Source organism: Podarcis tiliguerta, assembly GCF_965153285.1.
Source record: "Podarcis tiliguerta genome assembly, chromosome: 2".
In the NCBI taxonomy this organism is placed as follows: Eukaryota; Metazoa; Chordata; class Lepidosauria; order Squamata; family Lacertidae; genus Podarcis; species Podarcis tiliguerta.
In genome coordinates, this window is record NC_139535.1 from 14,126,760 (window position 1) to 14,150,417 (window position 23,658).

The window sequence follows — 23,658 nt, forward strand, 5'->3', positions numbered from 1 at the left end:
AGTATTTAATCCTCACCATTAAGTTATCAGAACTGAAAGTGCTTATTTAGACTGGCTTCCAGTTGAGAATGTGTGTCTAATATGTAAACTTGAAGCTATCATATAATTCTGGGAGGGAGGGAGGGAGACTGTGTATGTGGGTACAGTCGTACCTTGGAAGCCGAAAGGAATCTGTTCCAAAAGTCCATTCGACTTCCAAAACTTCCGGAAACCAAGGCACAGCTTCCGATTGGCTGCAGGAAGCTCCAGCAGCCAATCGGAAGCTGCAGAAGCTCCATTGGATGTTTGGGTTCCGAAGAACATTCGCAAACCGGAACAGTCACTTCCGGGTTTGCGGTGTTGGGGAGCCAAAACGTACAAGTGCCAAGGTGTCTGGCTTCCAAGGTCCGACTGTATTTCGTTTATGAATCACTTCCCACGAAGCCTCTGGAAGGAATTTTACAATTTAATAACAAATACAAAAGCAGCTGCAAACAACTTTAAAAGACAATAAATACAAAAGCAGTTCAAAGCAACAAGAACACGTACATATCGTCAGTTCAGATCCAGGACAGACCAACTGGGATGAAGGTGTTAGAAGCCTTGTTGAAAGATAAAACGCCTTCAGCAGGAGGCCAAAAAGGCAACGGAGAAGGTGCTTGTCTAATGTGCAGTGACAGGGAGTTCCACAGGACAGGAACTGCTGCCGCAGTAAAGCCCTAATTCTAACATTGTGTGGAAGGGACCTAGGCAGGACGGCACTTGCAGGATGCCCTCTCCTGCAGAACACAGCGCTTCATTGGGTAGATAGGGGATGCGGCAATTTTTTTGGGTGTTCTGGTCTCAAGCTGTGTAGGGTTTTGTACACCAAGACCACCAGCACCTTGAGCCTAGCATCCTAACTACCGTATTTTTTGCTCTATGACTCACTTTTTCCCTCCTAAAAAGTAAGGGGACATGTGTGTGCGTCTTATGGAGCGAATGCAGGCTGCGCAGCTATCCCAGAAGCCAGAACAGCAAGAGGGATTGCTGCTTTCACTGCACAGCGATCCCTCTTGCTGTTCTGGCTTCTGAGATTCAGAATATCTTTTTCCTTGTTTTCCTCCTCCAAAAACTAGGTGCGTCTTGTGGTCTGGTGCGTCTTATAGAGCGAAAAATACGGTAATTGACATATATACAGACACACACACACGGTCATGTCATGTTGGTGTCCTTTGCAGCATCCATTACAACATCAGCATTAGGGGGGGGACTGGCGGCAACAGGGGGGGAAACACATTACCTGTCCTTGTTTTGCTCGCTCTGTCTCAGATGGGTCCAAATTGCTCTCTAGCAGCTGTGCATGGAGGCCCTGCAGAGACAGATAAGAGGGAAAGGGTTGCACCTGGAGATGCAAAGAGGCTGAGGGAACGTTCTTTCACATGTGGTGGACTTGCAAAAAGGTAAAAGAGTATTGGGATATGATCCATAATGAATTGAAAAAAATGTTTAAAAGTACATTTCCAAAAAAAAAAAAAACCAACCAGAGTCCTTTTCGCTGGGGATAATTCAGACTGAAATTCCCAGGTGTCAAAAAAGGTTATGTATGCTACTACTGCAGCCCGTGTTTTATTAGCCCCAAAATGGAAAACAAGTGAGGTCCCAGCTAAAGAATGGCAGCTTAAACTGACAGAATATGCACATCTTGCAGACTTAACTTATAGAATAAGAGAACAAGAAGAACATTCGTATAAAGGAAGACTGGAAAACGTTTATTGAATATATGGTAAAAAAAATGTGTACACCTGAAAATGTTGGCCGCGTTAAGATAAATTCAACAGTGTAAATAAGTTCTGATGGATGCAATAATGGAATACTGAATGGTTTAGTTTATGTCAAATATGCAGGGATTTATGATATGCAAGGTGGGACGTGGGTGGTGCTGTGGGTTAAAGCCTCAGTGCCTAGGGCTTGCCGACTGAAAGGTCGGCGGTTCGAATCCCCGCGGCGGGGTGCGCTCCCGCTGTTCGGTCCCAGCGCCTGCCAACCTAGCAGTTCGAAAGCACCCCTGGGTGCAAGTAGATAAATAGGGACCGCTTACTAGCGGGAAGGTAAACGGCGTTTCCGTGTGCGGCTCTGGCTCGCCAGAGCAGCGATGTCACGCTGGCCACGTGACCCGGAAGTGTCTTCAGACAGCGCTGGCCCTTGGCCTCTTTGAGTGAGATGGGCGCACAACCCTAGAGTCTGTCAAGACTGGCCCGTATGGGCAGGGGTACCTTTACCTTTATGATATGCAAACCATGGAAAGAGAAGAAAGGAAGTCATTGATACTTTAAAGTTTAGATGAGTATTTTAAATTGTGAAACAGAATTTTTTAATAAAAAATTATATAAAGTGGGGGGAAGAAAAAGGGTTTTTTTTTTCTCACTGGACGACAAAGCAGGATGTGCAATAGGGGAGACTTTACGGAGGCAAAAATCCCAGATAAGAGCCCTCGTTTTCCCAGCCCCACATCTGGCGTGTGTGGCCTGGTGGCTTCCCCCTCCCTGGCCTAAAACCATAGGTTACCTCCAGCGTAATGCCGGTAATAACATCCAACGGATCGATCACGTTCCCCAGCGACTTGCTCATCTTCCTGCCATGAGCATCCCGAACGACGGCATGGAGGTAAACCTGGCAGGAGTCGCAGAAAGAGGGTTAGTTGGAGGAAGAGGGGTGAATTGTATGCTTGGGTGGCAAGAGGGGAGAGGCTTGCAATTGTGAACTCGGCCCAATCCCTCTAATCTTCAGGGAATGTTTTGAAACACTATGCATTAGCTGACCAGCAGAGCAAAGCATGAAAATGTTTATGAACAGCTGACTGCACCCATCTCTTAAGGTACCGTATTTTTCGCTCTATAAGACGCACCAGACCACAAGACGCACCTAGTTTTTGGAGGAGGAAAACAAGAAAAGAAATATTCTGAATCTAAGAAGCAAGAACAGCAAGAGGGATCGCTGCACAGTGAAAGCAGCAATCCCTCTTGCTGTTCTGGCTTCTGGGATAGCTGCACAGCCTGCATTCGCTCCATAAGACGCACACACATTTCCCCTTACTTTTTAGGAGGGAAAAAGTGAGTCTTATAGAGCAAAAAATACGGTATCTAACACTGCAGGAATACCTGGCTTCTCCATGTGTGTACATAAAGTAAAATGGCTACATATGATGATTTGCATGCCATTTTCTAACATTTTGCTCTGCAGGGGAGTGTTTTTCTCGTGGGAAAGGGATTGATGTTTCAAACGGCACTCAGTTCCCCAGGATTTAGCAGGGGCTGGTCCTCACAGGGCTTCCGTTAGAGGAAAAACTAATTATGCTACACGCAAGGGTTATGGCCTCTAAAACAGAAAAATGTAACTACAGAAGAACTGCAACTTAAGGATCAAGTGGCTAGGCCTCAGTAAAACTTCTGTGGTAGTTTCAAGCGACTCTATGGTTGGGGAACTGGCCAGCAAGATATTTCGGTTTCCCAGCACTCCAAGTCTGACCCCAAGAACAAGAGGACTGGGTTCAATCAAGTGCGTTCGGGGGCAAAGATCATTAACACTGAAGTGATCAATAAGCAGCTGCATGGATAAGCATACCTGAAATAATAAAATTAATAATAATAATAATAATAATAATAATAATAATAATAATAATAATATTGCACCCATCTGGCTGAGTTTCTCTAGCTACTCAGGGCAGCTCCCAATAGAATATTAAAAGCACAATAAAACATCAAACATTAAAAACTTCCCTAAACAGGGCTGCCTTCAGATGTCTTCTAAAAGTCAGATATTCCTTCCAGATTTATTTCTTTGACATCTGGTGGGAGGGCGTTCCACAGGGCGGGCGCCACTACCGAGAAGGCCCTCTGCCTGGTTCCCTGTAACCTCACTTCTCACAGGGAGGGAACCGCAAGAGGGCCCTTGGAGCTGGACCGCAGTGTCCGGGCTGAACGATGGGGGTGGAACGTCAGTGTTACCAGGTTTTTGTGTTACCTCCATGAGGACTAGTAACTTGGCTACTCTTTTTTTTTTTTTTTTAAGTAAGCACTTCAAAAACCTTGCACAGCAAATGGCAGCTTGCATGCTTGTGCAGGGAACCTATGGGTACTTGCATGCGACATAAGCCACTCTGAACACACACAGTCCTGAAGAATGGGGTTGAGGGAGGGACAGCTGAAAACCACACCTCTCTGAACGGCAACTTCCCCGTAAGCTTCAGGCCCAGCATGACCATGCGGGCTACCCAGAAGAACAGAATATCGTGCCCAGTCTCCAGAAGGGTCCCCGGGTAAAAAATTTGGAGATCTTCGCTCTAGAAGAGAAATGAAAAGTTGGAGAGGGTGAACGAATAAGAACGATGGTGGGGGGATATGAATCTTGCATATTTAGTTCAGAAGCCCCCAAGCAGAACCTGAGTGCAACAGACGTTCTTCCAAGCAACTTGGCATTCCTAAGCACACTGCCTCCGACAGGGGAAAGTAGGACACAGCCATTATGGCTAGTAGCCACGGACAGGCTAAGACCTGAGGCTCATCATCAGGTTCAGAAAGGGGGAATCAGTGTGATCAAGGGGATGGAAAAACTATTAAGAAAGGCTGAAGCATTTGGGACTTTTCAGTTCAGAAAAAAGGCAGCTAAGAAGAGACATGACAGAGGTTTGCAACGTCACGGATCGGGAAAGGCTTCTCTCCTTCTCTCGCAACACCAGAACTTATTATGAACTGTTGGAATGCTGTTATGAATGATGGAAGTTTCAGGGGCAGAAAAAAGAAAGTACTTCTTTGCACAGCGTACAGTTTAACTGCGGAACTCACTCCCGCAGGCCCAGCAAATTGGACAGCTTTAAAAAGGTTAGAAAAATTAACAGAGGGTAAAGTTACCAGCTATGATGGCTCTGCTTAGTCAGGGCAGCTTCCTTCTAAATACCAGCAGCTGGAAACTGCAGGAGGGAAAATTTGGGTCTTGAATTCAAATCCTGCTTTGCAGGTTTGCTACAGGCATCTGGTTGGCCATAACTGCATCTTGCAGAGAATTCCATATCTGAACTGTGCAAAGTATTTCCCTGAATCTCCCAACAGAGATTCTGGAGTAATACAAAAGGCCAAGACGTCACTAAGGCCTGACAGTCCTGCTTCACAGAGGGACTTACGGGGTTTGGCCACCCAAAGATGGAGAATGGAAACAGACCGGACGAGAACCAGGTGTCCAGGACATCCTCATCTGCGAAGGAGACAAGAGAAATATATAGAGTCATCTATTAAGAGAGAGAGAGATCAGGACCTTTGTTCTTTATATTTGAGCAAGTTTAAAGGTAAAGGTAAAGGGACCCCTGACCATTAGGTCCAGTTGTGGCCAACTCTGGGGTTGCGGCGCTCATCTCGCTTTATTGGCCGAGGGAGTCGGCGTACAGCTTCCGGGTCATGTGGCCAGCATGACTAAGCCGCTTCTGGCGAACCAGAGCAGCACACGGAAACACCGTTTAGCTTCCTGCCAGAGCGGTACCTATTTATCTCCTTGCACTTTGACGTGCTTTCAAACTGCTAGGTGGGCAGGAGCAGGGACCGAGCAACGGGAGCTCACCCCGTCGTGGGGATTCGAACCGCCGACCTTCTGATCAGCAAGTCCTAGGCTCTGTGGTTTAACCCACAGCGCCACCCGCGTCCCTTAACAAGCAAGTTTAGCTTTCATTTAATCCAAGAATAAGTAACTTAAGCCCCTGTTCAAGGGGCAAATAAACATCAAAATTGTGCTTTGAGTATGGCACCCACACACTATAAATTTAAAGCATGCTTTAACAGCCATGGTGTACCCCCAAACAATCCTCTCTGGTCCTGGCTGGCCCTTCCCCAGCAGCAGCTGTGGCCCCCAACAGCTGCTCAAGCTGCGTCAGAGGGGACTCGCACTGCACAGCGCTGACAGGTCCCTTGAGCGAGTCCATACCCCTGGCAGCTGCAAGAGGACTTTCCTGTGGCGGCAGGCAGCAATGATATTGAGGAGCGGGGGCGGGTTAGGCTTCTTGCCTGGGGGATGTCATTTTCTGCCTCAGGCCTCCACCATGCCTGCCTCCTTGGGGGCCTCCTCTGGCGAGTGGCTCCGCAGTGATGCCAGGGCCTGCGGCCAGGCCGGGAGCCGGAGACCACTGAGGGGAAGAGGAAGAGGAGGGAGGCCTGGTGCAGCTTTTAACTCGGAAAGGGGCAGAAGCGGGGCCCGCTCAGCCGGCCAAACTGCTCGCCTGCTCCCTCAGGGCAAGCAAAAAGGAGAAGAAGAAGAACCCGGATGTTTTTCAAAATTTATAAAATCCGCCCAGGTGGTGATTTCACCCTAGAAATCCAGAGCATGTCCAGGGAAATCTGGACGTATGGCAACCCCACCACCACGCTTTCGCAGGTGTGTGTGTAATGTGCAAGATGGGAGTCCCTCTTTAGGATGAGGACAGCAGCCAGGATAAGATGACGGCTCCCGCTGCTTCACAACCTCCTTGCAAATCTCCCACCCACCCACCTTATCCCTCCCCCTGCTGTACCTTGCCGGAGGGAGATTTTTTCCGCAGGCACCTTGAAGACTTTGGCTGCTTTCTCTTTGACCTCCTGCTCGGTTCTGCCGCTTATCCAGTATCTGCCATCCGTATCCTGGGCAGAAGAGGACAGATTATTTAAAACAGTTTCCCCAACCTGATTAAAAACACGGGACAATAAATACAAGCTATAAAGCGGGGGGGGGGGGGGATCTTCCAGCTCAGGGGCCACTTTCCTTTCCAGGCAACCTTCCGAGGGCCACATACGCCCCTCGCACATACGCCCCTCTATCTTCCACCCATGCTCATTCCCAGAAGCAAGAGAGGGATCATGCATCTACAGTCTCATTTTATTCCAGGGTAAGCTACCATATTCATTTTGCGAGACTTTCCCAGGCATTTTGGTGCATGCTTCCCGACTTTTCCAATAAGCTTATTCCTTGTTTTGAAGGAAACAAGGTTGTTATTGTGCACAATAGCGCCCAATATGGCTCCTTTTCTTCCTCTCCCTTTTGTGTTGTTTCTTTCGCACTATAAACCAGAAGGGCAAGGGCTCTGTTATTATTGATCTATTGCAAACCATTCTGGAAGCCTTTATTCGGCTAAAGAATGTTTGGGGGGGGTGTGCTTCAAATAAACAGCAGCGTTGCCCCTTAGCTTTCAGCTTCTCTTCGGAAATCTGAATTTAATAACAGGGAAATAGCTCTTTTCCAGGCATTCCTCCGAGCCCTCTAATCCCACCCTGGGCTACCTGCTCATAGAGGACCATGGAGATGGCCGTTTATACATCCCAAACATTTTCCGTGTTTCGTTTCCTCGGCTATCTGGCCCACCATCTGCCCTCAGTGTCTTACCTCTCCCGGTGGCACGGAGGGGTCGTTAACGGTCACAAAATATGCCGGGATACGGTGGCCCCACCACAGCTGCCGAGAAATGCACCAGTCCCTAGAGGTGGAGAGAGAGAGAGAAAGAAAAGAGTCATAAAAGCCCTCAGCGCAGAACACTAAATCGTCTGGCGAATCTGGATGCATGCGCACAGCACACAAAAACCAAAGGACCAGCAGGCACACAGAAATCTTGCCAGCACAAAAGGACGTGTGGCTCTTACTGTCCCCTTTGCCTGCCTTTTATGCCCCCCACCCACCCACCCATTCGGAGCCCTCCCCCTACAGCGCCACAGGAACTGGGCAATCCCACAGCAACCCTCACCTGATATTGTCCATCCAGTTGAACCAGGTCTTGAGGTGGAAGTCCGGCACGATGCGCAGGTCGCCCCGGCGCACTGCTTCGGCCGCTCCGCGGGCCATCGTGTCGCAACGCACGTACCACTGGGGTTTCAGGAGCGGCTCCACCACGTCTTTGGAACGGCTGCAGGCGTCCGGAGCGGGGGGGGGGGAGGGGGAAACAGGATTAGCTCCGGCAAGCGAGTGCAGCCAGCGCCAATGGATGGCAGAAGGATCTCCTCCCCATGATAATAACAACAACAACAACAACAACAACATCAATAATAATAATAATAATTTATTATTTGTACCCCGCCCATCTGGCTGGGTTTCCCCAGCCACTCTAAAGGCTCCTACTAGAACGATTCATTGCTCTTCCTATTTCTGGGATAGCTCCGTCAGTAAAAGCATGAGACTTTTAATCTCAGGGTTGTGGGTTTGATTCCCACATTGGGCAAAAGATTCCTGCATTGCAGGGGGTTGGACTAGTTGAAGCCTTGCGGTTCTTTCCAGCTCTACGATTCTCCACACCAGGCAAGGTATTTCCCACCTTTTCTGCATACAGAATGCCCTTCCATCTACCCAGTTTCAAAACCCTCCTCCCCTCAGAATCCTTTCCCCCCAAGGCATCGCACCCTTTGAAGCTTCCCCCAACTACTTCTGAGCAGACATGGTTAGGATCTCACCGTAAACTAAATAGCTTAGCCATGGGCCAGTAACCATCTCTCGCGGTTCATACGCAACCATGGTTTGGCCACCAGGGTCACTGCTTTGAGCGCGCACACTCCTCTGACCTCCTTAGGTTATGGGCCCATTGGCTCACTCACAACCTGGTTCGAGCAAACCGTAGTTTGCCGTTACATCTGAAACCGGATAGAGTATGGTTTGACTCTACATTTGTAGCAGTGATACAGCTGGAACGGGCTGCCTCCTTTCCTGGAGGCAGTTCAGAAGAGGCTGAACGTCCGCCCGTCACTTACATCTGGCACTGTAGATCCCGCACTGAGCAAGGCGTCAGGGCTGGAGGGCCTCCAAAGTCCCTTCCAACTCTCTTTTTTTATTATTTTGTGCACCTCAGAACACACGTCTCCCATAACATCAACACCCTTTTCTGACAGACGGTACCCATTATGTTAGGTGCAACCTAAGCATCCACGAAGAGGTTGCTTCAGAGAACAGGGATGCCTGCCAAAAACCAGAAGGTCCCACCACCCAGATCAAAATTATTCCTCTGCCCCATCATCCTCTTCCCACCTGCAGATCGGTACCACCATGGGATTGTCCTTCACATCCCTCACGAGCCCTGCGTCCTTCAAAAGTTGGAACACAGCACGACGAGCATCAAACCGCTTCATGCCCTGGAAACGGGTTAAGGAGAAGGTAAACTGGCAGCAGGATCTACAACAAAATGTTGCAGTGTGGAACACTGTTTCTCAGGAATTCCAGAAACTTGGCTCCTTTTTCCACATGTGCCCCTCCAGTTTTCCTCCCTTTCTTCTTCTCACAACAGTCAGCCACCACACTAGAGCTGCTACTGAGCAAGCTCAGTCCTCTCTTGGCTGTTGTTGGGTTTTGTGGGAGAAGGGGATCCCCTACCTTAGGGCTGCTACTGTTTTGCCTAAACGTATTTTGGTACTTCTGAAAACCTTGAGGTTCCCCGAAACATGCTGCTTACCTTTAGTTATAGTGTCGGGGGTTAAGCAACAAACACTGAACATAATAATAATAATAATAATAATAATAATAATAATACCCTGCCCTCCCTGGCCAGGGCCGGGCTCAGGGTGACTAACACCAAATATAAATTACAATAAAATGTAATAGAAAACAACAACAACAAACAAACAGTTAATTGAAATACGGCTTAATACAGCTTAAAATGCAGACTCATTTTAGTAGTAGCCCATAAATCAAGACCATAAAGGGAGGAAACATCAGATATTCCTCCGAGCCAGCTATGCATGCTGGTCCTACATGGGCCAGCAAAAAAGCCAAGGGAAAATTTATATACCAAATCCCATATAAGGGGTCAGAGTGAGTCTAAGCGGAAGGCCAGGCGGAACAGCTCCGTCTTGCAGGCCCTGCGGAAAGATGTCAAATCCCACAGAAAAAATGAGAGGACTGGAAGGTCCATGTCAGTGACCTAGGCCCAACTCACTGAGATGGGATCCTCACGCTCCTAGCGGATGCCAAACCCATCCTTCAACCCATTACAAACCAGGACCAGGCATAAACAGATTATAAATATCTAAGAAGAGGCCTGCTGGATTAGGCCAAGGACCCATCTGGTCCAGCATCTTTTTTTCACAGTGGCTAACCAGATTCTAACCTCAAGCCCTCAAGAAGGGGTTGAATGCCATAGTCACCCTCCCTGCTTGCGACTCCACAGAGAGGCCTACTACTACCTCCAGTACTGGAGACAGAGGCTACCCACAGCCTTATCCTTCCCAGATATGAAACCAGAGGCTGCTTTGTCCAATCGCAACATTAAGAACCGCCTGGTGGACCAGGCCGAAGCCCCACCGAGTCCAGCATCCTACTCTCACAGCGGCCAACCTCTGGGACGCCTGCAAGCAGGACCTGAGGGCAACAGCTCCCCGGACCCAGTGGAGTAGGAAGGGGGGTGTGGTGGGTGCAGGCCACCCCAGGTGTTATCACTCAGGGGGGTGACAAAATGGCAAAAATGTGTGTGTGTGTGTGTGTGTGTTTCTTTAAAAAATGGGCTCACAACATCTTTTTTTGAAAAAATAACTCCTGCATCCCCCCTTCCCGGGCCCTAAGGAAATTAGATTATCCTCCGCCAGGGCCTTCTCAGTGATGGCTCCGACCTGGTGGAATGCTCTGTCCCATGAGACCAGGGCCCTGCAGGATTTAACTTCCTTCCGCAGGGCCTGTAAGACAGAGCTATTCCACTTGGCTTTCAGTGTGAACCTGGCCTGATCTTTTGTTCCCCTTCCTTCCTTCCCCCTCCCCTTTTTATGAAGATTACCCGCTCTGGGATCCCAAAGCTAATTCTCCCCTGGTCTCCTCGCCGACCCAAATAGGACTAATTTAGCCAGCTAGCCCTGGGGATCATCTAATGTTTATTGGATGGACTTCCCCCCTAAATTGATTTTTGAATTCTGAATTTATTGTTATTCATGTTTTATACTGTATTTTATGCTGGTTTTTTTGTAGTATCAATTAAGTGTTTTAAATTTGTTGTTAGCCGCCCTGAGCCCGGTTTCCTGAACCAGGAAGGGCAGGGTATAAATAAAAAATTATTATTATTATTATTATTATTCCTACGCCACTGGAAGCTAGGTGAGGTGGGGGGCACTGGGGGGCACTGTGCGCCACACCATGGGGCCTGCAGCATGCCTGAGACACATGTCTCTCCTGGGGTGGGGGGAGGCGGTGGGCAGACTGCCTGCAAGCTCCGCACGGCTTTTTCGAGCAGCGTGGGGCTTCCGTCTGCCCCTGGCTGCAGGACACACACGCCACACCAGGCACCCACCGGCTAGCTACACCGCTACCCAGACCCACTTGTGGTTCTCAGAAACTGGCACTGAATCTCCAGCAGAGATCCACCGTACAACCCGCTCCTCCCATCCATACCTGGAAGGTGGGGGGCACGTTGACGAGGCAGCCGGTCTCGTCGATGATGGTGATGAAGTCGAGCCCGTGGCGCAGGCCCACCTCGTAGTCGTTCGGGTCGTGGGCCGGGGTGATTTTCACAGCACCTGAGAGACGCGGGAAGAGGAGGAGGAGAAATTAGAAGAGGACGGCATCCATCCTGCCTTTGGGTCTAACTGGTGGCTGTTCAGGCAGGTTGCTTCCCAACTGCCCACCCCACGGTCTCTTAAGTGCGGCTGAAGGCATGCAGTTGGGCAGGTGCTTATCCCAGCCTTCAACCAGAAGGCTCTTCGAGTTACACCCGGCAGTGCAGCTGCAGACCCTGAGGTGCTGACGTTCATCAGGAACAGCCCCACCTACACCAATACAGTGGTGCCTCGCAAGACGAAAAGAATCCGTTCCGTGAGTCTCTTCGTCTAGCGGTTTTTCCGTCTTGCGAAGCAAGCCCATTAGCGGATTAGTGCTATTAGCGGTTTAGCGGCTATTAAAGACTTAAGGGATTAGCGGATTAGCTGCTAAAAGGCTATTAGCAGCTTAGTGCCTTAGAAAAAGGGGGTGGGGAGCGGAAAAAAAACCCCAGGAATCGCAAGACATTTTCGTCTTGCGAAGCAAGCCCATAGCAAATTCGTTTTGTGAAGCACCTCCAAAACGGAAAACCCTTTCGTCTAGCGGGTTTTCCGTCTTGCGAGGCATTCATCTTGCGGGGCACCACTGTAGCTTTGAGGCCTTTTTTTTTTTTTTTTACATGATCAGGCAGTGTATAAATCCTATTAAATACATAAACAGCATGCCCCTAAACGCCAAGTCACCACCCAAAGGAGGACAATTCGAAAGTGCAGATAGCAAATGTGTTTGTGTTTCTGTGTGTGTGTGTGTGTGTGTGTGAATTAATACACAACCAACAAGCCTTTCAAGAGGGAGTCCCACAGCAGCGCAAAGGTTATAAATGTCTGTGAACCAAGGCTGCTGTGCCTGCGAGTAAGGAGCTCACGAGCTCAGGAGAACTTGCCTGAGCTTTCACAGAAGACCTTCACTCAGCTGAAAAACCAAGCTTGCTGTCAGAAACACAAAACTAAACTTGGAGGGGGGAAAGTTTAAATTTAAATTTACATTGGCTCCCAGTACATTTCCGAGCACAATTCAAAGTGTTGGTGCTGACCTTTAAAGCCCTAAACGGCCTCGGTCCAGTTTACCTGAAGGAGCTTCTCCACCCCCATCCTTCAGCCGGCTGGTGAGGGGCCCTTTTGAACGCCCAACCCGGGGATCCCTCTGGCAGGGGAGGAGGGAAGGGCAACCCACACTCAACAGGGCTGTTGCTCTCGAATCTCACGTTTGTGAAAGAGAGGCACAAACTCCTGTCTCCTGGCTGCTTGCCTAGACATACCAGTTCTTTTGGGAAATAATTCATAATAAATTGGGGGGGGGGGGGATGTTTCAAAACACTTCCAACCCCCCCCCCAAAAAAAAACCCAGAGTCCTTTTTGTTGGGGATAATTCAGATGGAAATTCCCAGGCGTCAAAAAAGGGTTGCTATCCAGGGTTGTAAAGACTGCAGAGAGAATTATTGGGTGCACTCTTCCCACCTTAGATCAAATCTATGCTGCCAGGTGCCATAAGAAAGCGGCAGAGATAGCACATGATAGTACGCACCCCGGAAATGATCTCTTTCAGCTTCTGCCTTCCGGAAGAAGGTATAGGGTTATAAAGGCCAGGACTAGCCACCTGAAAAACAGTTTCTACGCAAATGCAATTCTGGTTCTAAACGCAGCATAAGGGGTCTCTGTAGTATAGTGTATTTTAAAATGGGGTTTTAGAGTTTTTAAGGGGGTTTTGAATGTTTTATGTAGTTTTTATGTAGCTTTATGTAGTTTTTATGTAGTTTTGTGGTAGTTTTATGTAGTTTTTATGCAGTTTTTCAATTTCATTGTTCCGCAAGGGACAATGACAATAAAGATATCGTATCGTAAAGGTTATTTATGTATGCCACTACTTTGGCCCAACTAAAGAAGAATGGCAACTTAAACTGATGGAATATGCACAGCTTGCAGACCTAACATATAGAATAAGAGAACAAGAAGAACATACGTTTAGAGAAGATTGGGAACTGTTTATTGAATATGGGGGGGGGGATTGTGTACACTTGAAAACGTTGGCAGCATTAAGATGAATTCAACAGTGTAAATAAGTTTTGATGGATGTAATAATGGAATACTGAATGGTTTAGTTTATATAAAATAAGCAGTGATTTATGTTATGCAAAATGAACCATGGAAAGAGAAGAAGGGAATTCACTGACATTTTAAGGTTGTTTAAATGAATATTCTAAATTGTAGTACAGAAAATTTAATAAAAATAAATATATACAGTGGTGCCTCGCAAGACGAAATTAATTCGTTCCGCGAGTCTCTTCATCTAGCGGTTTTTTCGTCTTGCGAAGCAACCCTATTAGCGGATTAGCGCTATTAGCGGTTTAGCGGCTATTAAAGGCTTAAGGGATTAGCGGATTAGCTGCTAAAAGGCTATCAGCGGTTTAGCGGCTTAGAAAAAGGGGGTGGGGAGCGGAAAAAAACCCCCAGGAATCGCAAGACATTTTCGTCTTGCGAAGCAAGCCCATAGGGAAATTCGTACTGCGAAGCGCATCGAAAAACGGAAAACCCTTTCGTCTAGCGTGACCATTAGGTCCAGTCGTGGCTGACTCTGGGGTTGCGGCGCTCATCTCATTTTATTGGCCGAGGGAGCCGGAGTACAGCTTCAGGGTCATGTGGCCAGCATGACGAAGCCGCTTCTGGCGAACCACAGCAGCGCACGGAAACGCCATTTACCTTCCCGCCAGAGCGGTACCTATTGATCTACTTGCACTTTGACGTGCTTTCGAAGTGCTAGGTTGGCAGGAGCTGGGACCAAGCAACGGGAGCTCACCCCGTCGCGGGGATTCGAACCGCCGACCTTCTGATCGGCAAGTCCTAGGCTCTGCAGTTTAACCCACAGTGCCACCAGCGTCCCTCTGTACAAATTATGCTAGTACAGTGGTGCCTCGCAAGACGAAAAGAATCCATTCCCTGAGTCTCTTCGTCTAGCGGTTTTTTCGTCTTGTGAAGCAAGCCCATTAGCGGCTTAGTGCTATTAGCGGTTTAGCGGCTATTAGCGGCTATTAAAGGCTTAAGGGATTAGCGGATTAGCTGCTAAAAGGCTATTAGCGGTTTAGTGGCTTAGAAAAAGGGGGTGGGGAGCGGAAAAAAATCTCAAGACTCGCAAGACATTTTCGTCTTGCAAAGCAAGCCCATAGGGAAATTCGTCCTGCGAAGCGCATCGAAAAACGGAAAACCCTTTCGTCTAGCGGGTTTTCCGTCTTGCGAGGCATTCGTCTTGCGGGGTACCACTGTACAGTAGTACCTCGCTTTGCGACCAGGATCCATTCCAAAGCCCTGGTCACTGGCCAAAAAGGACACTGGACAAAGCGCCGCATCTGCACAGCAGTTTGCACTTCTGCACATGCACGAGCGGCGAACCCGGAAGTAACCCATTCTGGTATGTACGGGTTTGCCGCAGACATTGGACGGAAAGGGCGCTCGATGAGGTGGACGCTCAACGAGGTACCACTGTATCTATACATATATATCTATATAAGGGCGCTCGATGAGGTGGACCACTGTATCTATACATATACGAGGTACCACTGTATCTATACATACATATATATATATATAAACAGACATACCAGTTCCAAACTCCATGTCTACAAAGTCATCGCAAACTATAGGCAAGCACTTAGCAGTGAAGGGATGGAGGACTCTCCGGCCGTGCAGGTGCTGGGAGACAGAGAAAGAGGAGAAAAGTTTAGCTAAAGTATTCCCAGATCACCCAAATAAAGAATACTCCAAAAAAGGTAATCTGAAGTAGAATCTACTGCCCACATCCAGTCCTTAAGAGACGATCCATTCCACGCATTTGCAGCCCAACCAACTCAGCTCTCCATTCCTGTAACACTCTTCCTATGGCAAAATATCCTATATTTTCAAGTGTGGGGGAGCCTGTTCCCGAACAACAACTCCCATCATCCCTGGCCATTAGGGTCATGTTTGACAGGGCTGATGGGAGCTGGAATTCAGCCACACCTGGAGGGTCAAAGGTTGCCCACACCAGCTGTGTTTGAACTGCCTTCTCATCCTGTTACAACTTTCGTCACTAACTAAGGTGCCATATTCCACTGAGTGAAACGAGATTACTTGTTCTTCATTTATTCGAAAAAGAAAAAGTGGAGGGAGCTTTTAAGCAGCTTGGGCAAATACAGGAAATGCTCCCTCCTCATCAGTCTGGGCATACTGACCATATCTGAAAATACAGAGAAGGCCCCAGGCACAATTGAGAAAAAGCACCTTAACTCTGGTACTTCCTTCTTTCTTTGGCGATCACTCGTAGCCGAGGAAGATTGTCTTCCCTAAACACGGTTTTAACAATAGGTCCGTGACTGTGGAGGCCAGTTCTGGATCCACACATCCTTCCACAGTGGGGACATTGGTTTCCGGGCGGGAGTTGATCACGGTGTGGATTTGCCAAGCGTGCCTTCCTCTTAGCACGTTTCTCCCTTGCGTCCTGAGTTCGAGTGTATTCAAAGTCCATGACACCTTTGGTAAAGGCTGTTCTCCAACTGGAGCGCTCGCAGGCTAGTGTTTATACTACATTTTTTTAGATTTGCCAGGAGACAGTCTTTAAACCTCTTTTGCTGGCCACCAGCATTACGCTTTCTATTTTTAAGATGGGAATAGAGTAGTTGCTTTGGAAGACGATCATCAGGCATCCGCACATGACCAGTCCAACGAAGTTGATGTTGAAGAATCATTGGTTCAACACTGGTGATCTTTGCTTCTTCCAGTACACTGGCATTAGTTCGCCTGTCTTCCCAAGTGATGTGTAAAATTTTTGGAGACACTCTGGTACTAACCTTATGCTTGCAATAACCCTTTCAAATAAATCTACCCTAGAACACTACAGGTGTTCATTTGTCTTTCACTAGGAAGTGCAGCAAGAATCATCCAGCCAGCAATCATTCATCCTATTACAGTATTGGGCTGGATGGAAGAAGATGCTAGGAGTTATATGTCAAAGCAACAACAAACAAACCTATGGTCACGTAAAGCATACTCAATAAACACAGGAGACGTAACCGGCTCTGTTCTTAGATAAATAAGATATACTATTCCTAGTATCAAATTGTAAATTTCAACAGCTACTAACTATGCCATAGGATCCACTGTCCTGTAATATCATATATGAGCTTTAACTACTGATGAAGCCCAGGACGGCGAAACAAGGCCTATATTCTGGAAATCCTTGTCTTAAGACTTTGCAAAAGGATTTTGTGGGACTGTAACAACCTTTCATGTGGATGGTTTGGACTTTATGAACAGACAGGTGGAATGGACACCATTACACGGATGGACCTTATGCATGAACTGACTAGAGAATGATCTGATCCACTGGGTCTTCTGCTTTGTTAGTTGAACTTTATGAGTTACTTCTGTTGAAATTTACAATTTGATACTATGAATAGTATATCATATTTATCTAAGAACACAGCCGGTTACGTCTCATGTGTTTATTGATTGGAGTTACATGTCAGCCAGGAAAACTTATTGAGATTTGACAATTGGTGGAGTTGGGAAGGAAAAGTTGTTCTGATGGAGTTTCTTCCCCAACAAGAAAGATAAGCCTCCCTGTTTATTTCTCCTCGTCCTTGTACCCTTTGTAAAGTCTTATTCGTTCCTATTGCTCTGCAGACTCTGTTTTAAGGAGGGAGAAAGGTTGTTTTCTGCTGCTCCAGAGAAGCGGACACGGAGCAATGGATCCAAGCTACAAGAAAGAAGATTCCACCTAAACATTAGGAAGAACTTCCTGACAGTAAGAGCTGTTCGACAGTGGAATTTGCTGCCAAGGAGTGTGGTGGAGTCTCCTTCTTTGGAGGTCTTTAAGCAGAGGCTTGACAACCATATGTCAGGAGTGCTCTGATGGTGTTTCCTGCTTGGCAGGGGGTTGGACACGATGGCCCTTGTGGTCTCTTCCAACTCTATGATTCTATGATTTCAGTCGCTCTCTGCTAGCGGCCCTCAGGGTTACTTACTTTGTACCTTGGATCCTTGGGGTGGACAGCCACGGCCGTATCCCCCAGCATCGTCTCAATACGGGTCGTGGCCACCACCACTTCTTCATCTAGGGAGGAAGGAAGGAAAATGGCGGGTCAGTGCTCCTCTCAGAGAAACACTGGTCCCACAACAGAGCGAGCCAAGAGTCAGAGAAAAAAGAAAGGGCATCAGATCCTGATCCCAACCCAACAGGTCTCCTGACTCACCGGAACCTTCGATCTTGTACGCGAAGAAGACCAGCACCCCGAACTCAACCTTGTTCTCGTAGCCGGGGACAGGTAAGAGCGTCCGGCCCGTAAGTTCCTTCTTGTCCACCTGGAAGAAGAAGAGTTTGGACTTGATATCCCGCCTTTCACTCCCCTTAAGGAGTCTCAAAGCGGCTAACAATCTCCTTTCCCTTCCTCCCCCACAACAAACACTCTGTGAGGTGAGTGGGGCTGAGAGACTTCAGAGAAGTGTGACTGGCCCAAGGTCACCCAGCAGCTGCATGTGGAGGAGAGGGGAAGCGAACCCGGTTCCCCAGATTACGAGACTACTGCTCTTAACCACTACACCACACTGGCTCTCACCTGGGAAGAGGAAGGTGCCCAAGGTGTGTCACCCTCTTCTCACTGGGCCTAACACAGGGGCAATAGCTGGCCCGATGCCCATCCTGCGTTCTCTCCCACCCAGAGGCAGCTGGTGGGGAGACAGTAAGGGGGCAAACAGTAGGGAGAGCCGAAGCCAGTGACTCTCATTTTGTTCTCCTCTTCCTTCCCTGGTGAGTTCAACAAAGGCTGCATTCACACTGTACATTCAAAGCGCTGTGATACTGCTTTAAACAGTCACAGCTTCCCCCAAAGAATTCTGGGAGTGGTTCCCCCTCACACAGCTGCAATTCCCAGAATTCCCTGTGAGGAAGGATCGATTGTTGGGCCACTCTAGGAACTGCAGCCTTTGTGAGGGGAAACGAGGGTCTCCTAACAACCCTCGGCACCCGTAACAGACCGCAGCTCCCAGAATCCTCTGCAGCAAAGCCATGGCTGTCTAAAGTGGTCTTTTAATGTATGGTGTGACTCTGGCCACAAAGGCAACGCTAAGGCTGAGGAGGAGGGAGCTGACATTCAGGGCCACAGCTGGCCAGCTTGAAAGTAGGAAGGCAAGCAAGTGGGACCAAGGAGCTAAACTAGGGCAAACTGAAGTTGGGGCGACAGCATCCCATTTGCCCAGCCTCTCCCGACCCTGTCACCTCTATGTCGGAGATGGCCGAGTTGAGGGCGCACGACCAGTTTACGAGGCGTGTGCTTCGGTAGATGACGCCTTCCTCGTGCAGCCGGATAAAAGCCTCCTGGACGCTGTTGGAGAGTTTCTGTGGGCAAAGCAAGGGAGAAGTTCAGTTCAGCCGCTTCCACCACTTGCAGGACGCAAACAAAATCGCAGTCCGTTCGACTCTGAAATATAACTGCAAAATCCAGTTGGTGGATCTTGGGGTTTAGTTATAAAACAACATTTGGGGGGGGGGGACACAACACTAAGTGGCTCCCCTAATTCAAAAGTCTGTCACTGCTGTCCTAGAAGGCTATTGGCATGATCAGTCATTTCCTGAACTGGTCAGCAATGGTTAATAGAGGCGTCCCACCAGGTTTATCTTATCCATCAGGCCTGTATACCTGAAGGAGCCTCACCACCCCCATCGTTCAGACCAGACACTGAGGTCCAGCTCCGAGGGCCTTCTGGCAGTTCCCTCACTGCGAGAAGTGAGGTTACAGGGAACCAGGCAGAGGGCCTTCTCAGTGGTGGCACCTGCCCTGTGGAACGCCCTCCCACCAGATGTCAAGGAAATAAACAACTACCTGACTTTTAGAAAACATCTCTTTAGGGAAGTTTTTGATGTTGAATGTTTTCTTGTGCTTTTAATATTCTGTTGGGAGCCGCCCAGAGTGGCTGGGGAAACCCAGCCAGATGGGCGGGGTAAAAAAGTAAAGGACCCCTGAAAGTTAAGTCCAGCCATGAACGGCTCTGGGGTTACGGTGCTCATCTCGCTTTACTGGCCGAGGGAGCCAACGTTTGTCCGCAGACAGTTTTTTACCGGGTCATGTGGCCAGCATGACTAAGCTGCTTCTGGCGAAACCAGAGCAGCGCACGGAAACGCTGTTTACCTTCTGGCTGGAAGTATTTATCTACTTGCACTTTGATGTGCTTTCAATGGGCAGGGTATGAATAATAAATTTATTAATTATTATTGTTATTGATTATTATTATTATTATTACCGGGTCCATTGTAAAGCAAGCTCTGTCCCAGTCCATTGAGGCGCCCAGTTTCTTCAGCTGGTGGTAGATCCGATCGCCTTTTCTGCAAGAAAAGAGCCAGAGGGGAAAAGCACCCTGAGTACGTCGTGTCTCTAGAAGACGTGACACGGCACAGGGACGAGGTTCAAGGCGCTCAGGAAAACGGGGCCAGCCTTGAGACAACTCACTCGGTCTTCCATTTCCAGACAGCCTCGACAAACAGCTCTCGCCCGAGGTCGTGCCGCGTCTTCCGTTGCTCCTTCCACAGCTTCTTCTCCACCACCACTTGCGTGGCGATGCCGGCGTGGTCGCAGCCGGGGTTCCACAGAGTGGTCTCCCCCTTCATCCGGTGCCTGGAAGACACAGGGGCCATGAGCAGCTGTTCGTCAGGTGACATAGTTCAGGAACAGCCAATGTGGTGTTCTCTAGGTGCTGCCAGACTACAAATCCCATCATCCCTGATAACTAAGGCTGATGGGAATTGGAGTCCAACAACACCTGGACACGTTTTGTTGGCTATCCTCCTATGACAGGCAAACTTGGCCCTCCAGACGTTTTTTGGGACTACAACTCCCATCATCCCTAGCTAACAGGACCAGTGGTCAAGGATGATGGGAATTGTAGTCCCACAAACATTTGGAGGGCCAAGTTTGGCCATGCCTGTCCCATGACATACGATGTCGACCTTGAAGGCCGTGCTCCTATTTGGGGAACCCTGGGGTTTTTCCCTCAGCGTTCAAAGGGTGGCATACTCTTGCTCAGAAAGTGTGGTTCTTTCTCCAGAATACCACAGGGGCAAATGGGCAGGGACAGGGGAATTTTGAATAGGAAAACTAGCAGTGGGAAAAGGTCCAAGCCACATTACTGTCAGTTTGCTTTTCTTAGTACAGAAAGCATTGATCTGATGTGTAGAAATCTTTCCTATTCTAATTAATTCAAGGGGGTTCTGGAAGCTTCTCTGTGTGAAAGAAACAAGCAGAAGGTCCATGATGTTTGGGTTATTCCTTCAGAGAAGCTGAGTACAGCTGGCCTAAACTGGTTCTCTTATCTCTTTCAATCAAGGTCATGCTGACTATCAAATCAGGCCAGAAGGAGCCTGGGTTTCTCTTTCTTTCTTTCTTTCTTTCTTTCTTTCTTTCTTTCTCTCTCTCTCTCTCTCTCTCTCTTCCTTCCGGTGTGGTGTTCTGTACATAGCATGCTTAGTGTTAAGGTATAGACCTATTACAAGTTATTGTAAGTTTAAGTTAAGTCTGCTGCAACTGGATTTCTTATGGACAGTGCCAATCCTGAAAGTATTGGATTTGTGACCATTATGCTCATTTTCCTCCAGTAAAGCTCTGCTGGATGAAAAATAATTACCTCTGATCTATTTTGGGGGAATTCTGTAATGTGTTTGAGTTTTTACTCTGCTAACTTTACGTTGAGGCTCTGCTCTGGATCAATACTGAGTAGGATTCCAGGACAATTCCCTGTCCTAGGAATCCTCTGGTAAAAGAGTAGCCTCCTGAGGCTACTTTTCATTTAAAATGCAAGCCTCCATACCAGGAACAGCCCAATTCTTCAACCTGTACAAATTAGGTAAAGGTAAAGGGACCCCTGACCATTAGGTCCAGTCGTGGCCGACTCTGGGGTTGTGGCGCTCATCTCGCTTTATTGGCAGAGGGAGCCGGCGTACAGCTTCCAGGTCATGTGGCCAGCATGACTACGCCGCTTCTGGCGAACCAGAGCAGTGCACGGAAACGCCGTTTACCTTCCCGCCAGAGTGGTACCTATTGATCTACTTGCACTTTGACATGCTTTCGAACTGCTAGGTTGGCAGGAGCTGGGACCGAGCAACAGGAGCTCACCCCGTCGCAGGGATTCGAATCACCGACCTTCTGATCGGCAAGCTCTGCAGTTTAACCCACAGTGCCACCCGCGTCCCTCTGTACAAATTATGCTAGTATATTTAGCCTATTCACCATTTTGCATACCTTTACATAGCCTCTGTTTGGGTTAGCCATGGGGAGAGAAAGGCGCTACAGAGGCTGCAGAACTCTGAACATCCTTTCAAGTGTGTATTTGAGACCATGAGGGTTAGGAACTTGAACTTATTTTGTTCCAATTGAAAGCACAGCAATTCTCAGGAATCTGAATTCTGCGCACTGTAGCCCATTCTGCGGACGTATGTGTTAACGACCTATACAAAGCTCCATGCCACTTGGGAGTCGGGGCTACCTGAAATCAGCTCTCAGGCAAGGCAAAATTGGGGCAAGGCCAAAGAATGCCAGTTAAGGGGTGGGGCACAGAGGGTCCAGGCTGACAGAGACGTCTAGGAAGGGCCCTAGCGTAAGGCCAGAAGGCTGTAGTCAAGGCAACTGAAGGAAACCTCACCATCGGGTCAGAGAGTCCTGGATGGCATTGGTGAGGGCGTGACCAAGATGGAGGGATCCGGTGACATTGGGCGGAGGGATACACATCATGAAGAGGCCTTTGGGGTTTGGCTCGGAGATGCTGCAACGCTGGAAAGGAGAGCAATGTTCATGAGGCAGGCAGCCCTTCCGGGAATCAGCCACAGAGCCGGCCCTACCGTGAGGCAAGGCGAAACAACCGCCTCAGGCAGCATGGTCCGCAAGAGCGGTGGATCACAACGTAGATCTTTATCCACCCCTGTTCATCGGTGGTGTAATCTTCCCTTGCCCCTTCTTCCCTGGCTGAGGGGTGTGCGCGTCGGCCATTTTGTTGTCGGCTTCAGGCGCCAAAAAGTCTTGGGCTGGCCATGTTACCTTCCCGGGGGGGGGGGTGTGTGAGAGAATCCCGCCCCACAGTCGCCCCAGGCTCAAACTCACCCCATACTCTGGCTTGAAAAAGCCCTGGCTCTCCCACCACTGGTACCAGGCGGCTTCAACGTACTGGGGGCTGTAGGAGTCAGGCATCAGGCTCTCCACATCTGGAAGGAGAAAAGAGACTTCAAGGCCTCCTAATACCTCCCTGTGCTGTTTGGGTGTTGCTGCTTCGGCTACATTATGACCCCCGCTTGGGTAACGGGCTTCACAGGATCTAGGAGTCTTGGTTGACCACAAACTTGACATGAGCCAACAGTGTGATGCGGTAGCTAAAAAAGCCAATGCAATTCTGGGCTGCATCAATAGGAGTATAGCATCTAGATCAAGGGAAGTAATAGTGCCACTGTATTCTGCTCTGGTCAGACCTCACCTGGAGTACTGTGTCCAGTTCTGGGCACCACAGTTCAAGAAGGACACTGACAAACTGGAACGTGTCCAGAGGAGGGCAACCAAAATGGTCAAAGGTCTGGAAACGATGCCTTATGAGGAACGGCTAAGGGAGCTGGGCATGTTTAGCCTGGAGAAGAGGAGGTTAAGGGGTGATATGATAGCCATGTTCAAATATATAAAAGGATGTCATATAGAGGAGGGAGAAAGGTTGTTTTCTGCTGCTCCAGAGAAGCGGACATGGAGCAATGGATCCAAATTACAAGAAAGAAGATTCCACCTAAACATTAGGAAGAACTTCCTGACAGTAAGAGCTGTTCGACTGTGGAATTTGCTGCCAAGGAGTGTGGTGGAGTCTCCTTCTTTGGAGGTCTTTAAGCAGAGGCTTGACAACCATATGTCAGGAGTGCTCTGATGGTGTTTCCTGCTTGGCAGGGGGTTGGACTTGATGGCCCTTGTGGTCTCTTCCAACTCTATGATTCTATGATTCACAATTGGCATGTCGGAGGCCTGAGCGCAATGTGGGGCAGAGAACGCCAGCCCTGCCCTGCCCAGCTCCCTCCCACCCCCACCCCACTTACATTACCTTTTTTCTCTCCTGGGGGAGTTGGGATGTTGTAGGTTATGACCCCTAGATCCTTCTTCTCTTTCTTCTCAACTTTTGGCTTCTTCTGCAAAGAATCAGGATGGGGGCAGGA

At 48.7% G+C, this 23,658-nt stretch overlaps 1 protein-coding gene across 1 annotated transcript in view; it reads right to left on the reverse strand.

Moving 5' to 3' along the window:
* VARS1 (valyl-tRNA synthetase 1) overlaps positions 1 to 23,658 on the reverse strand; it is a gene marked incomplete at its 5' end in the record, with an annotated part of 37,490 nt that overhangs the window by 8,283 nt on the left and 5,549 nt on the right. Inside the window, 18 exons of the mRNA XM_083424682.1 lie at positions 1,262 to 1,330; positions 2,527 to 2,631; positions 4,175 to 4,300; positions 5,138 to 5,208; positions 6,512 to 6,617; positions 7,357 to 7,447; positions 7,712 to 7,870; positions 8,980 to 9,083; positions 11,323 to 11,447; positions 15,059 to 15,149; positions 17,459 to 17,547; positions 17,687 to 17,795; positions 18,709 to 18,828; positions 19,731 to 19,812; positions 19,937 to 20,101; positions 22,122 to 22,249; positions 22,577 to 22,677; positions 23,547 to 23,631. Of these exons, the coding sequence (XP_083280808.1) occupies positions 1,262 to 1,330; positions 2,527 to 2,631; positions 4,175 to 4,300; positions 5,138 to 5,208; positions 6,512 to 6,617; positions 7,357 to 7,447; positions 7,712 to 7,870; positions 8,980 to 9,083; positions 11,323 to 11,447; positions 15,059 to 15,149; positions 17,459 to 17,547; positions 17,687 to 17,795; positions 18,709 to 18,828; positions 19,731 to 19,812; positions 19,937 to 20,101; positions 22,122 to 22,249; positions 22,577 to 22,677; positions 23,547 to 23,631 (1,926 nt within the window). The remainder of the gene's footprint in view (positions 1 to 1,261; positions 1,331 to 2,526; positions 2,632 to 4,174; positions 4,301 to 5,137; positions 5,209 to 6,511; positions 6,618 to 7,356; positions 7,448 to 7,711; positions 7,871 to 8,979; positions 9,084 to 11,322; positions 11,448 to 15,058; positions 15,150 to 17,458; positions 17,548 to 17,686; positions 17,796 to 18,708; positions 18,829 to 19,730; positions 19,813 to 19,936; positions 20,102 to 22,121; positions 22,250 to 22,576; positions 22,678 to 23,546; positions 23,632 to 23,658) is intronic.